The sequence below is a fragment of the Asparagus officinalis genome, unplaced genomic scaffold (genome assembly GCF_001876935.1).
Source record: "Asparagus officinalis unplaced genomic scaffold, Aspof.V1 AsparagusV1_Un1455, whole genome shotgun sequence".
NCBI lineage: Eukaryota > Viridiplantae > Streptophyta > Magnoliopsida > Asparagales > Asparagaceae > Asparagus > Asparagus officinalis.
Window position 1 is genome coordinate 1307 of NW_017973714.1, and position 13463 is coordinate 14769.

The 13463-nt window shown below is 39.0% G+C and overlaps 1 protein-coding gene across 1 annotated transcript; it reads right to left on the reverse strand.

The window, feature by feature from the left end:
• Nucleotides 1-6390: 6390 nt before the first annotated feature.
• Nucleotides 6391-8356, reverse strand: LOC109828434. The gene is made up of 5 exons (XM_020395436.1): nt 7730-8356; nt 7565-7652; nt 7414-7491; nt 6659-6963; nt 6391-6571 (listed from the first exon to the last, which is right to left on the reverse strand). Exons 1-5 carry the CDS (start codon nt 8347-8349, stop codon nt 6391-6393), a joined length of 1272 nt encoding a protein of 423 aa, XP_020251025.1. The 5' UTR covers nt 8350-8356.
• Between the last annotated feature and the right edge of the window lie 5107 nt (nt 8357-13463).

Sequence of the window (13463 nt, forward strand, 5' to 3'; positions counted from 1 at the left end):
CTGTGCAGATTAGAACTAACACTCTACAGAACAGAACTAACACTGTGCAGATTAGAACTAACACTCTACAGAACAGAAATAACTTGGTATAAATTAGAACTAACTTGGTATAAAATGAGAACAAACTTGGTATAAAATAGAACTAACTTTGTATAAATTAGATCTAACATTGTATAAAATAGAACTAACTTGGTATAAATTAGGTTTATAACGTTGTAAAAAATAGAACTATCTTGGTATAAATTAGAGCTAACGTGGTATAAATTAGATATAACGTGGTATAAATTAGGTTTATAACGTGATATAAAATAGAACTAACTTGGTATAAATTAGTAAATTAGATCTAACGTGGTATAAATGAGATATAACGTGGTATAAATTAGGTTTATAACTTGGTATAAAATAAAACTAACACAAATTAGATATAACGTGGTATAAATTAGATATAACGTGTAATAAAATAGAACTAACAAGCCATCACACGCTACAGACTTGAACTAACACTGTGCAGAATAGAACTAACACTCTACAGAATAGAACTAACACTGTGCAGATTAGAACTAACACTCTACAGAATAGAACTAACACTGTGCAGATTAGAACTAACACTCTACAGAATAGAACTAACACTGTGCAGATTAGAACTAACACTCTACAGAACAGAACTAACACTGTGCAGATTAGAACTAACACTCTACAGAATAGAACTAACACTGTGCAGATTAGAACTAACACTCTACAGAATAGAACTAACACTGTGCAGATTAGAACTAACACTCTACAGAATAGAACTAACACTGTGCAGATTAGAACTAACACTCTACAGAATAGAACTAACACTGTGCAGATTAGAACTAACACTCTACAGAATAGAACTAACACTGTGCAGATTAGAACTAACACTCTACAGAATAGAACTAACACTGTGCAGATTAGAACTAACACTCTACAGAATAGAACTAACACTGTGCAGATTAGAACTAACACTCTACAGAACAGAAATAACTTGGTATAAATTAGAACTAACTTGGTATAAAATGAGAACAAACTTGGTATAAAATAGAACTAACTTTGTATAAATTAGATCTAACATTGTATAAAATAGAACTAACTTGGTATAAATTAGGTTTATAACGTTGTAAAAAATAGAACTATCTTGGTATAAATTAGAGCTAACGTGGTATAAATTAGATATAACGTGGTATAAATTAGGTTTATAACGTGATATAAAATAGAACTAACTTGGTATAAATTAGAAATAACTTGGTATAAAATGAGATATAACGTGGTATAAATTAGGTTTATAACTTGGTATAAAATAAAACTAACACAAATTAGATATAACGTGGTATAAATTAGATATAACGTGTAATAAAATAGAACTAACAAGCCATCACAAGCTACAGATTAGAACTAACACTGTGCAGAATAGAACTAACACTCTACAGATTAGAACTAACACTGTGCAGATTAGAACTAACACTCTACAGAATAGAACTAACACTGTGCAGATTAGAACTAACACTCTACAGAATAGAACTAACACTGTGCAGATTAGAACTAACACTCTACAGAATAGAACTAACACTGTGCAGATTAGAACTAACACTCTACAGAATAGAACTAACACTGTGCAGATTAGAACTAACACGAAGGTTTGATTACCGAACTAAAGATGAATTCCTCGTTTATCGAGAGTGAATTGTGGTTTTGGTCCTAACTGTAGGAAGGTTTGACCAAGCAGGAGTTTGAGATGACCCTAACTGTAGGAAGGTTTGATCACTCGATTTGAAAGTGGACCTCTCGTTCATTGGAGGAATCGAGAGGGGATTTTGACTGTGGTCCTAACTGTAAGAAGGTTTGACCAATTGGGAGGTTTGAGACGATCCTAACTGTAGGAAGGTTTGATCGCTCAATTTATGGGCCTCTCGTTCATTGAAGGAATCGAGAGGGGATTTAGGAAGGTTTGACCAATCGGGAGATTTGAGACGATCCTAACTGTAGGAAGGTTTGATCGCTCGATCTGTGGACCTCTCGTTCATTGGGGGAATCGAGAGGGGGATTTTGGTTGTGGTCCTAACTGTAGGAAGGTTTGACCAATCGGGAGATTTGAGACGATCCTAACTGTAGGAAGGTTTGATCGCTCGATCTGTGGACCTCTCGTTCATTGGGGGAATCGAGAGGGGGATTTTGGTTGTGGTCCTAACTGTAGGAAGGTTTGACCAATCGGGAGATTTGAGACGATCCTATGACCGGATTATCCCTAAGAATACACTATATGGATTTCTTTTGGGAACTTCCCGTTACATGAATCATCCACCTCCAGCTTCCTTTGCAAAACTGGGTATGGTATTGTACTCAGTTGGGTGTCCGGGTTATCCTTAAGGATATACGATTCTCTAAGAACTTCCCGTTACATAAATCGTCCACCCCTAGACTCCTCTGCTGAACTGGTTCGGACATTATTCTCAGCTACCTGACCGAGTTATCCTTAAGAATATTAACATAATATTCTCCAGGAACTTCCCGTTAAAAGTGGGAAACAGTTTAGACTCATATACCTATTGGAGTATGTAAGGAAGCAGTTTAACCTCATGCACTTGTTGGAGGATTGAGAAACAGTTTATACTCGTATACTCTTTGGAGTCTTGCCGTTCTTAATTGGCTTACCCTAGCGTTATGACGCCGGCTTCAACCAAGGTCTGAATGCTATTCTTGAGAGTAAAGAAATCCTTGGTGGGATGAACGACCCTCCTGTGGTATGCACAGTACTTTGGGTCCGTAGTGTTGTCAGCTTCCTCCTGATTTGTGATAGGTGGTAGCTTGATCTTGTTACCTTCAAGGAGGGATTCGAAGATGGCTGGAACGTCTTCATCCTTGAAGGAATACTCTCTTTGGAGTCTCGGACCCGAAGTCTTTTGCTGCCTTCGGGATTGCTGTTGTGACGCTTGATTAGCACCACCAGTAGCTGCAGGTGTTTTGCCCTTACCACGAGAATTCGCATGTGCTTTTCCCTTAGGGACAAAGTTCTGTTGCGGGGCATTATTTGCTATTTGGCCCCTTTCTGCCTTCTTCCTTTTACATTTCTTGTGCTTTTCGCACAAGGGTCCGGGCATCCGCAAGCAAGGTGCGACGCTTCTGGATTCGCTCCTCGAGAGTAGAGCGGGTTCTTTGGACACGAACCCATCCGTTAATTGGAGATCGAGAGGAGGATTCTGATGCTGGTCGTGGCGACAGATTAGCCACTTGGCGCTTTCTGAGCTCCAGATCTGCTTGGCAATGGAGACCATCCATCTGATTCAAAGCCTTGGCGAATTGGCACGCGAGGCGTTGTCGTTTCCTTTGACGTGCTCTCTTTGATAGAGTTGGCGCGCCTTCAGCAGTTGACTCCTTAATCATGAAGGAGTTCAGATCTGCAAATTTGGCTTCATTGAACGCCGGTGGATCATTGCAAGGTGCAACAGCAACAGCGGCAGAGAGATCGTCTTCTTGGATCTTCAGATCTGAAGACCAGCAGATCTTTCTGGAGGAGGAGGCACTCTTGCACTTGCCAGGAGAGGCGGATCTGGAGGAGGAGGAGGAGACATACTCCTCGAACTTCTGCTGGTCGAACTCGTATTCGACCTCTTCAAGCACCGGGATCTTGATCGTCGGCTGCGGCACGACAGCTCCGGCAGCAAAGCTGTTGGCTCCCACTGTGGTCGCCAGTTTGTTTTCGTCAAAAGTTGCCTCGTTGGTTCGTTGGTTTGTGCCGAGCTGTGCTAAGGGACCTATAAGTAATTTTATATGCCTACACTAACGTGGTATAAATGAGATATAACGTGGTATAAATTAGGTTTATAACTTGCCGTTATAAAATAGAAAACTAACACAAATTAGCAATTAATCGTGGTATAAATAGATATAACGTGTAATAAAATAGAACTAACAAGGCCATCACAGCTACAGACTTTGAACTAACACTGTGCAGTAATCAGAACTAACACCTACAGAATAGAACTAACACTGTGCATATTACAACAACATCTCTACAGAACAGAAACTAACACTGTAGGAGATTGTAACTACACTCTACAGAATAGAACTTAACACTGTGCCAGATTAGAACTAACACTCTACAGATAACAGAAATAACTTCGTAATAAAATTAAACTAACTTGCGGGTATATAATTAGAACTAACTGTATAAAATGAGAACAAACTGGTATAAATAGAATTAACTTTGTTATAAATTTAGATCTAACATTGTATAAATAGAACTAACTTGGTATAAATTAGCGTTTAATAACGTTGTAAAAAAAGTAGAAACTATCTGGTATAAATTAGAGCTAACGTGGATAAATTAGATATAACGTGGTATAAAATATGTTTATACACGTGAATATAAAATAGACACTAACTTGGTATATAATTAGTAATTAGATCTTAAACGTGGTATAAATTGAGATATAACGTGGTATAAATTAGGTTTATAACTTTGGTATAAAATAGAACTATAACACAAATTAGATATACGTGGTATAAAATTAGATATTAACTGTGTAATAAATAAACTAACAAGCCACTCCAGCACCGGCCTACAGACTTGAACTAACACTGTGCAAGAATAGAACTAACCACTCTTTTACAGATTAGAACTAACACTGTGCATCATTTAGAACTAACACTCTAGCAAGAAACACTATCTAACACTGGGAGATTGAACTAACACTCTACAGAATAGAACTAACAAACTGTGCAATTATTAGAACTAACACTCTACAGAATAGAAACAACACTCTCACAGAATAGATCTATTATCATGTTAAATATAATTAATAAAAGGGTGCAGATTGACGTAACACAACATAATTGTAACAGCAAACTGTTTGGGTGGATAAGCAAAATTTAACAAGAAAAAACACGCAATGATTCCAGCGTCTCATTGTTGCTTGCCCGCTGGATGGGTTTGGGTCTAATAAACCTTTTCGCTATCACTCGCCTTGCCTTTTCGAAGGCTTCTGTACTGCGCTTGAGGAAGGAGAACTTGGATCCCGCTGAGGCCACAGTGGGAGACGACGGGCGTTTAACAGCGGTAGAGGAACATTGCCCGCGTAGCGGAGAGCCCTTGGAGAATTGGCACCCCCGACCCCTTGGTTACGGAGAAACAACTGCCATTGGTCTCTCTCGACTGTCATGTGGACGCCACCCCAACTAACCTCAATTAACTCGGGGTCAGCCTTAAAGGGCTGCGCACGCTGGGGCCCTAAGTTGAGTCGTGTGGATCCCTGAGCCCTCTCCAAATCCCCCCCGCTTTGGACCTGCGTGATGGCGTATCCTTCCCTGGCGTTACCGTCCACCGGCGAGATGTAACGGAACCCAAGCCTCTTAGGGATTTCAGATAAATCCCTAACCTTGAGTAGAACTCTACAGTCTTTGAAGTTAGAATGTGTTATGACGTCCCTGGAGCACATGACACATTCACCGATACCAATGAGCAGAGATTGAAGAAATTCAAAATTCCAGAGGTGGTATGGGAGATTGAATAGGCGAATCCATACTAGAAAGGGTTGAGGCAACGTTGTTAGCCTCAGATCCTCTTTCCAACGGCGAAATCTGCCCTTAAATGTGCCCATATCTATCAAACCGAGTTCAATAGCTTGGGCAAGAACTTCATCGGATGGAAACTGCACCATGAAGCTGTTCCCTGCCGCCTCCTTGATTTGATGGGGCCATGTCCTAAGATTGAAGCGGTAGGCCAGCATCTCTCGGAGCTCCTGCACCGATGGACGGCCTCTATCAAGATTGAAGATGGCGAAAGCAGAAAGATGCCGTATGGTGCTGGAGGTGTTGGCCGGGACGGTAAGCATCCTCGGAGGGGCACTTGCGGTAATTCCATGATGACAATCTCGAGTGCTGTGTCCTGTCCCATGGCAGTGTACACAGGAAGGATCCCCAGCCATTTGTGAGGGTATACGATGAAAATAGATGACGCTGGCTTGTGGTTTTTAGCAGGGGGAGGGGTTTGCAGAGGCGCCTACGCTGGGGCCAGTAGAAGAAAGGTGGTGACCGTACCTATCGATGGAAGTTCGTATTAGGTATTTAAGTTAATTAATTTATTTAACTGACTTGGGAACACGCGAATATATGATGTGACATGTTTGTGTGATGGAACCGTCGCTTTGAAAGAAGTGAGCAGCTGGAGGTCTGAAGATAACTTAAATAATTAAAAAATTAGAACTGGCTCTGAGATAGAACTAACGAGCATAGTACAGAATAGAACTAACGTTGAATGAGTTAGAACTAACGAGCATCACTAGAACGAACATGGTACAGATAGAACAATACATCTGATAACAATCATTTTCAATTACTTAAATATACATACATTATTGTATTTATATGAACATATCATTCATCACTGTACACTGTTTCTTCTTTATGTCTTTGTTCAAAACCAGCCAGTAATAATTGTGCGGCAAGTCTTGCTCGCATAGCTTCAGGGATATCGTTCGGAGGATTAACCAGCAATGTTGATCGTCCTTCAATTATGGATTTTGCAAAGAGGTAGACGAACACACCACAGTCAAAGCTGCAACATAGAGTGAGTTCATTAGACATTTTCGGTTCGTTCGAATACTATAACACAAATTTGAACAATATAGACATCGGAACTAACCGTCCTCTTTGTTGCTCGCATTTGATGGCTTGATATCTAAATATTTGGCGCACATTATCTTCAATAAAATCAGCATGATGGGCATCAAAGAATTTTATGATTTTATTAACAGGCTCCATCCAAGCTTCGTGCCCAGCGGAGCTGTAATGCTTGACGACTTTATCTTTAAGGTCAACTTCTACAAGATGCCAATGGTCGTCCCTGACCAAAGGGATCAAGAGATGCTCTATGCGGTATGCGGTATATTTGTCAATGAAGTTCAGATAATGCTCGTAATTGTTCACCTCCAAGCCATAGAGTGAGTGCTGCAAACACATCATGTTTGAGTTGAAATTAAAACAAACATGAGCTGCGAAGGCTAACTAACACCGTATTAATTAGAACTAACACGCTACAGAATAGAACTAACACTGTGCAGAATAGAACTAACACGCTACATAATAGAACTAACGTTCTACAGAATAGAACTAACACTGTACAGACTAGAACTAACACTGTGCAGATTAGAACTAACACTGTGCAGAACAGAACTAACACTCTACAGAATAGAACTAACACTGTGCAGATTAGAACTAACACTCTACAGAATAGAACTAACACTCTAAAGAACGGAACTAACATGACTTATGGTAGGTCTAATTTGATGCTAACTAGAACTAACGTGACTCATGGTATAACTAGCATGGATTACACAAGATCTAACATGAATTTCAATCAAAACTAACGTGGTGAAATTAGGAATAGCATGTTCTTACAAGAAAGAACACCGATACCACTCCATATCCTTTGCCGTATGCCTCCTGGCTAATCGTGTCCAAAACTGCTTCTTCCACCTGTAATTGTTATGAAACATTAAAATTCAATTTAAACAATATAATTTGAATTATTAAGGAAGTATATGTTAACCTTGTCGTCAAGGCGGCCACCACGAAGCACATATAACAACTCTTCCCTGTTAATAGTGCTGTTGGTTGTTACTATAACATTATATCTCCTGGTATAAATTAGAACTAACATGAATTAGAACTAATATGTGGAGAATTAGCATATAAATAGTCAACTGAAACTTACTTGTGAATCTTCTGAGAACAAAATTTGGTTAGGCTATCAATTTCAGCTTTGTCGAGTCTTTCTGCTACGGGAGATGGTATCTTTAAATTATGTACAAAAGCACCTGTGCTATCTATTATGCGTAAGTTAAACAATGTAGGGTCTGGAAGCTCATTATTCAGCTCTCCCAATAGAGCTTCCTCTTCATCTGTCATTGGCTTGAAACTCAACGCATCAAAAGTGGGGATTTGAATACCGGGATAAAAATGAGTAACTTTTTCAGCTAGTTTTACTTTTGGTTCAGGACTTTCAAGTATATCTATACTAATTTTTTCCTTTTTCTTTCTTTTGCCTTCAGTATATGGTGTCCTCTTGAATTTAGATCTCTTGCTTACCCTTTTTGCCTTTGGTCTACGCTTTGCTTTCACATTGCTCGTTAGAACATCTACAAGTTTGTCCACATTATGTTCAATATTCACAAGATCCTCTTCCTCCTGTGCTTCCAACTTATCTACATTCTCCTTGCCTTTATCTACAATATCTTCCTCCTTATCTACACCATCAACAGTATCCTCATCAAAACCTTTGTTATCTACAATAAAATTTTCATTTTCCATATGCTCCTCTTCCTTATCTACCATATGCTCCTCTTCCATATCTACAATATGTTCCATATGCTCCTCTTCCATATCTACAATATGTTCCATATGCTCCTCTTCCATATCTACAATATGTTCCATATGCTCCTCTTCCATATCTACAATATGTTCCATATGCTCCTCTTCCATATCTACAATATGTTCCATATGCTCCTCTTCCATATCTACAATATGTTGCATATGCTCCTCTTCCTTATTTACACTATCATCAACCTTAGTATCTACAGTCTGGTCAACCTTACTATATACCCCCTCCCCTGGAGAAGTAACTGGCTCCTCTTCTATTGCCTCATCGTCAGCAAGATGCTTTACATCCTCTTCAACAATCTTATGTACATGTTCTTGACTGGTGGGCTCTTCCTTATATACACTGCTTGTTTTGGACTTCTGTTCCTCTTGAGCTCCCTGTCGCTTCTTCCTAATTTCATTTGCAATTTTCTGTTTGATATTTGACTTAAGCAGCACTGGGTCTATAACCTCATCATGTCTTCCACATTTTTCAATTATCCTGTTAAGCCTGTTGATCTCAATCATGAATTCTTTACAATATTTGCTCTTGGTCTGCTTTGTAGCATCAAGAAGTCGCTTGAGAAATTTAGCAGAATTTCTCCAAAATGTGAGTTGCTGCTCAATGGGAAGAACATTGATCTCCTCTTCATCGTCAAAAGCAACGTCAATATGCTTTGCCATGATCTGTTATTGATACAAGATTATAATTTTAAGTAGGATTAAACATAATTAGGATATTCTTTGCAGTTAGTGTGAAATGAGTACGACTTAACATAACAGGATACTTACGTAACCTATTGAGAAGTTCTTAGTAGTTTCTTCCTGCAAAGTCTTCCTCTTTGCCTGACGCTTTTGCTGAAGAACTTCATCCCTTTGTTCAGCGGGAAGTGGATGAACATGACCAGGAGAAGCGACCTCCGCAATAGGCCTATGGACAAATGTTATTGACGCTGACTTAGCCTTTGAAATAATTGTCGGCATCCTCATAGATGCGATTCTCTCCTCCCCTAATGCCCAATTTGTCATTGGAGGTCTGGAGGTGTCTAAGAGGGCATATTTTTTTATGCCTGTCATCTCGTAGTACCAAAGCTGTACCAAATAATATATTTACCATTAACATTTAATACTAGACTAGACTAAAGAGAATAAAATATGGCTGCATCTAGAACTAACATGGTGTAAATTAGTACGTGGTACGACATGAATTATGATAGAACTAACATGACCTATGATAGAACTTAAATGGGTGCAGATAGAACTAACACTCTACAGAATAGAACTAACACTGTGCAGATTAGAACTAACACTCTACAGAATAGAACTAACACTGTGCAGATTAGAACTAACACTCTACAGAATAGAACTAACACTGTGCAGATTAGAACTAACACTCTACAGAATAGAACTAACACTGTGCAGATTAGAACTAACACTCTACAGAATAGAACTAACACTGTGCAGATTAGAACTAACACTCTACAGAATAGAACTAACACTGTGCAGATTAGAACTAACACTCTACAGAATAGAACTAACACTGTGCAGATTAGAACTAACACTCTACAGAATAGAACTAACACTGTGCAGATTAGAACTAACACGCTACAGAATAGAACTAACATAGAATAAGTTAGAACTAACAATGCATAGGTACGAATTAGAATGAAACAAGATCAGTAAAATATGGAACTTACACACAATAGTGTCATGCAACCTGGGACATATGCGACCTTTTGCTTCTTCTTTCCCTCCAAAGCAACTCCAATGCCCCTCATAATTTCATTATAAAAGAACGGGGCCCATGCAACAGAATTGACCCTCTGAATGCTATCCAGGTACCTGAGTAAGGGTCTAGGGATACCTTCCCCTGCTATGGGACTCCATATCATAGAGCATTGGTACAAAATTTGTAGCAGAGCAAAATCCTCGATATCCCGCTTTTTGGTAGATTCAACAAGCCGTTCAAGTAGCCCTTCAAGATGTTTACGTTGGCTGGTTTCTGATTTTTTTAACTTCTTACCCTCTTCAGAAATGAAAAGCTTAGCGAAGTATCCCAGCCATATTCTGCTTCTTGAGTCCCTATTGTTCCTTATGTCCTCCCCATAAATTGGGAAATAAGTATGGTTGTGGACCCATTGCAAATCAAAACTAACATTTTTCATACCCCCACTTTTTGAATCAGGTATACAAAAGGTGTTATTATCTCTATCGAAAAAGCTCAGCAGCAGCTCAAGGGTGGGCCGATCAGCCGCAGGAGCCCCAAACAAAATGTAGTGCTGAAATATAGAACCGCAGTATGCATCCCTATGCCACTGACGGATCTTCGGGGCAAGGCGCTTCATAAATGCCCAATAAGCCCCGATATTGGCCGTTAACCTTAGTGTTTCTGCTGAGCCTGTTAGAGCAATTTTTTTCCTGCAAAAAATTTTCGAATTTGTACGTTCAATAAGACATATGAAACAATATTAGACCTAGCACTAACGGGAACAAAATAGAGCTAACACGTAATATTATAGAACTAACATTGGACTCATATTAGAACTAACATTGGACTTAAACTAGATCTAACGTTGGTATAAATTTAGAACTAACATTGGACAAAGCCTAGAACTAACAATATTGGGTTAATCTGCATTGTCTCTTCGCAGTATAACATAAGCCTAGAACTAACAATATTGGGTTAATCTGCATTGTCTGTTCGCAGTATAACATAACACTTACTGTTTTTTTGAGGGGGGTTCGTTGGTACGACCAGCCATTGTCGTCCTCCTTTTCTGGTCTCGCCATTGTAATGCCTCCTTTTGCATTTCGATTAGGGTTTTCGTAGCTTCCGTAGCTTCCTCCGTGCTGCCACCCGCAGATGAAGCGCCTTTTCCTTCCAACTCGGCTCGGTGCCCGACCTCGTAGTCGTTACTGGATTTTTCCGTAGACGACGACATTTTTCCGGCGAAAACCCTAGAAACGTTGAAATTCGTACAGAAATTAGGAAGATGAAGAGTTCTTGATGACGGTGCTAGGTGGAAGAGAGAGAAAGAGAGAGAGAGTACTTGTAAAGGTGAGGGGCACATTAACCCAGCTCAGTCCCATCAGAGGGCAAGATAGTAACTTCCGCTGGGCTTTTTCTGAAAAGAGTCAATTCGGGGCCTCGTCGCAAATACTATGCGTATTTGGGGCTATTCCACATGGGGCAAAGTACAGGGGGGCTAGTCACATGAAGTTCCCACTTTTGGGGCCTGGACACATTTTTTCCTAAGAATAAAGAAAAGTTTACATTTTTGACACAAAACCCCGAAGCACAGCAAATCCATCGTCTCCACTTGAAAAAAAAACCATAATCAACAACGATGTGGTCTATAATCGAATACATTCCCACAATAACCAACATCAGATACCTAAAAATCCCAAATTGTAGCTAAAATTGCACAAATTCAACATGCAATTAAAGTGAAAATAATTTTATCTTAAAGAAGATGAAACTCTAGCCCAAAGTACAGCCAAATTGCAAGATTTCCCCTTCTCCTACCTTGATTTTAGATTGCAATTTGCTATTCCCTCTCTAAGGCGCAAAAATTCTGAGAAGATGTAAGAATTGGGGTTTTTTAAAACCATTTGATAAGAGTTTTAATAAGGACGTGTTAGGAAAATAAAAGGGTCTTTTTATTCTTAACACGTAAAATATTAATAGCGTCACTGTTTTTTAATAGAAAAAAGTTTGGATAATTTAAATGATATGTTTTACAAGTGGGATCATATAAGTAAAACACTAGGAAACTTTGGGCCATTTAAGTGTAATTTACCCTTAAATGTGCTTTTCAAATTTTTGATTGATTGGAATTGAACATTGATTTTAATAAGACTCCGGAGCCTACATTACGCATGAGTACTAGAGAAAGTGCGATTCATGATCACAAGAGTTTGCATAAGAAAGAGATTTGATTCAAAATAGGAGTCTATTAGAATTATCTTACTAGGAAAGTTTGAGTCTATTAGGAATTGTTTTTTATTAAGAAAGTTTGATGAGGAAATTTTGAGTTCACTAGGAATTATTTTTTATTAAGGATGTTTGACTAGAAAAGTTTTCATTGTAGTAGGAATTCTCTTGAGGCTATATGGCTGATCCTAGCTAGGTTTTTAATCTTTATTTCTGTAATAATTATAATAGAAGACATTGATCTTGAAGCTATTGTATTTCATTGGATTTTTGGGATCTAGTCTTGGATTTCTTGGGCTATTAGATCACTTAGAAACCCTAGAACGACACTTACCTTTTCGATCAAATTGAAGGAGGAAAAGGAGAGAAAGGGGATTTAAATCTCTGTTATAAGTGTTTTCAGCAGGTTTGAACACAAAACGAGCGGTCGAATGCAGCCCAAAAGAACCACATCGCGAATACTTAAAGATTCGAGCTTGACAGTTTCCCTTCGAGTGAGACGATCGATGATGTCTCGCACATGCGAGACAACGTATACTGTCTCGCACACGCGAGATATCATAGACAGTCTCGCACGAAAGACTTCTTTTTAGTGTGATTTTCGCTGCATCCTTAACTCATTTCCAGTACATCTATAATACTCCGATGAGCATACGAGTATAAACCGCTTCTATGTGATACTCCGATGAGTATACGAGTATAAATTACTTCTCAGTGATACTCTGATGAGTATATGAGTATAAACTTCTTCTCTGTGTTACTTCGATAAGTATACGAGTATAAACTACTTCTCCGTGGTACTCTGATGAGTATATGAGTATAAACTGCTTCTCCGTTAACCTTTAACTGGTATACGAGGTTAAACTGCTCCCTACACTCCGATAAGTATACGAGTATAAAGTGCTTCTTCATGCTCCAACCCCTTAAGAGCTTAAACTGTGTAGACTCCAACTACGTACAAGTATAAACTGTGGTTACACCTCAGCAGAAGTCAACATCTGGCTATACACCAGCAGTTACGCCAAGATTTGACTTAGGGTGGTTCTATTCCAAAAATACCCCTGGGAGTTCAATTGTAATTCAACTATGAGAGAGTTCATATCGAGAGAAAGACCGATGCAACAAGTCATTCGTTCATTCCTATGTGAACGGCTGA

Coding starts and splice junctions, on each gene's coding strand:
- LOC109828434 (XM_020395436.1), bottom strand. CDS start 8,349: ATGGTAGATAAGGAAGAGGAGCATATGGAAAATGAAAATTTTATTGTA. Junction 6,964..7,413: donor TGGTATCGGTGTTCTTTCTT/GTAAGAACATGC, acceptor ATGTGTTTGCAG/CACTCACTCTATGGCTTGGA. Junction 6,572..6,658: donor TGCGAGCAACAAAGAGGACG/GTTAGTTCCGAT, acceptor TCTATGTTGCAG/CTTTGACTGTGGTGTGTTCG.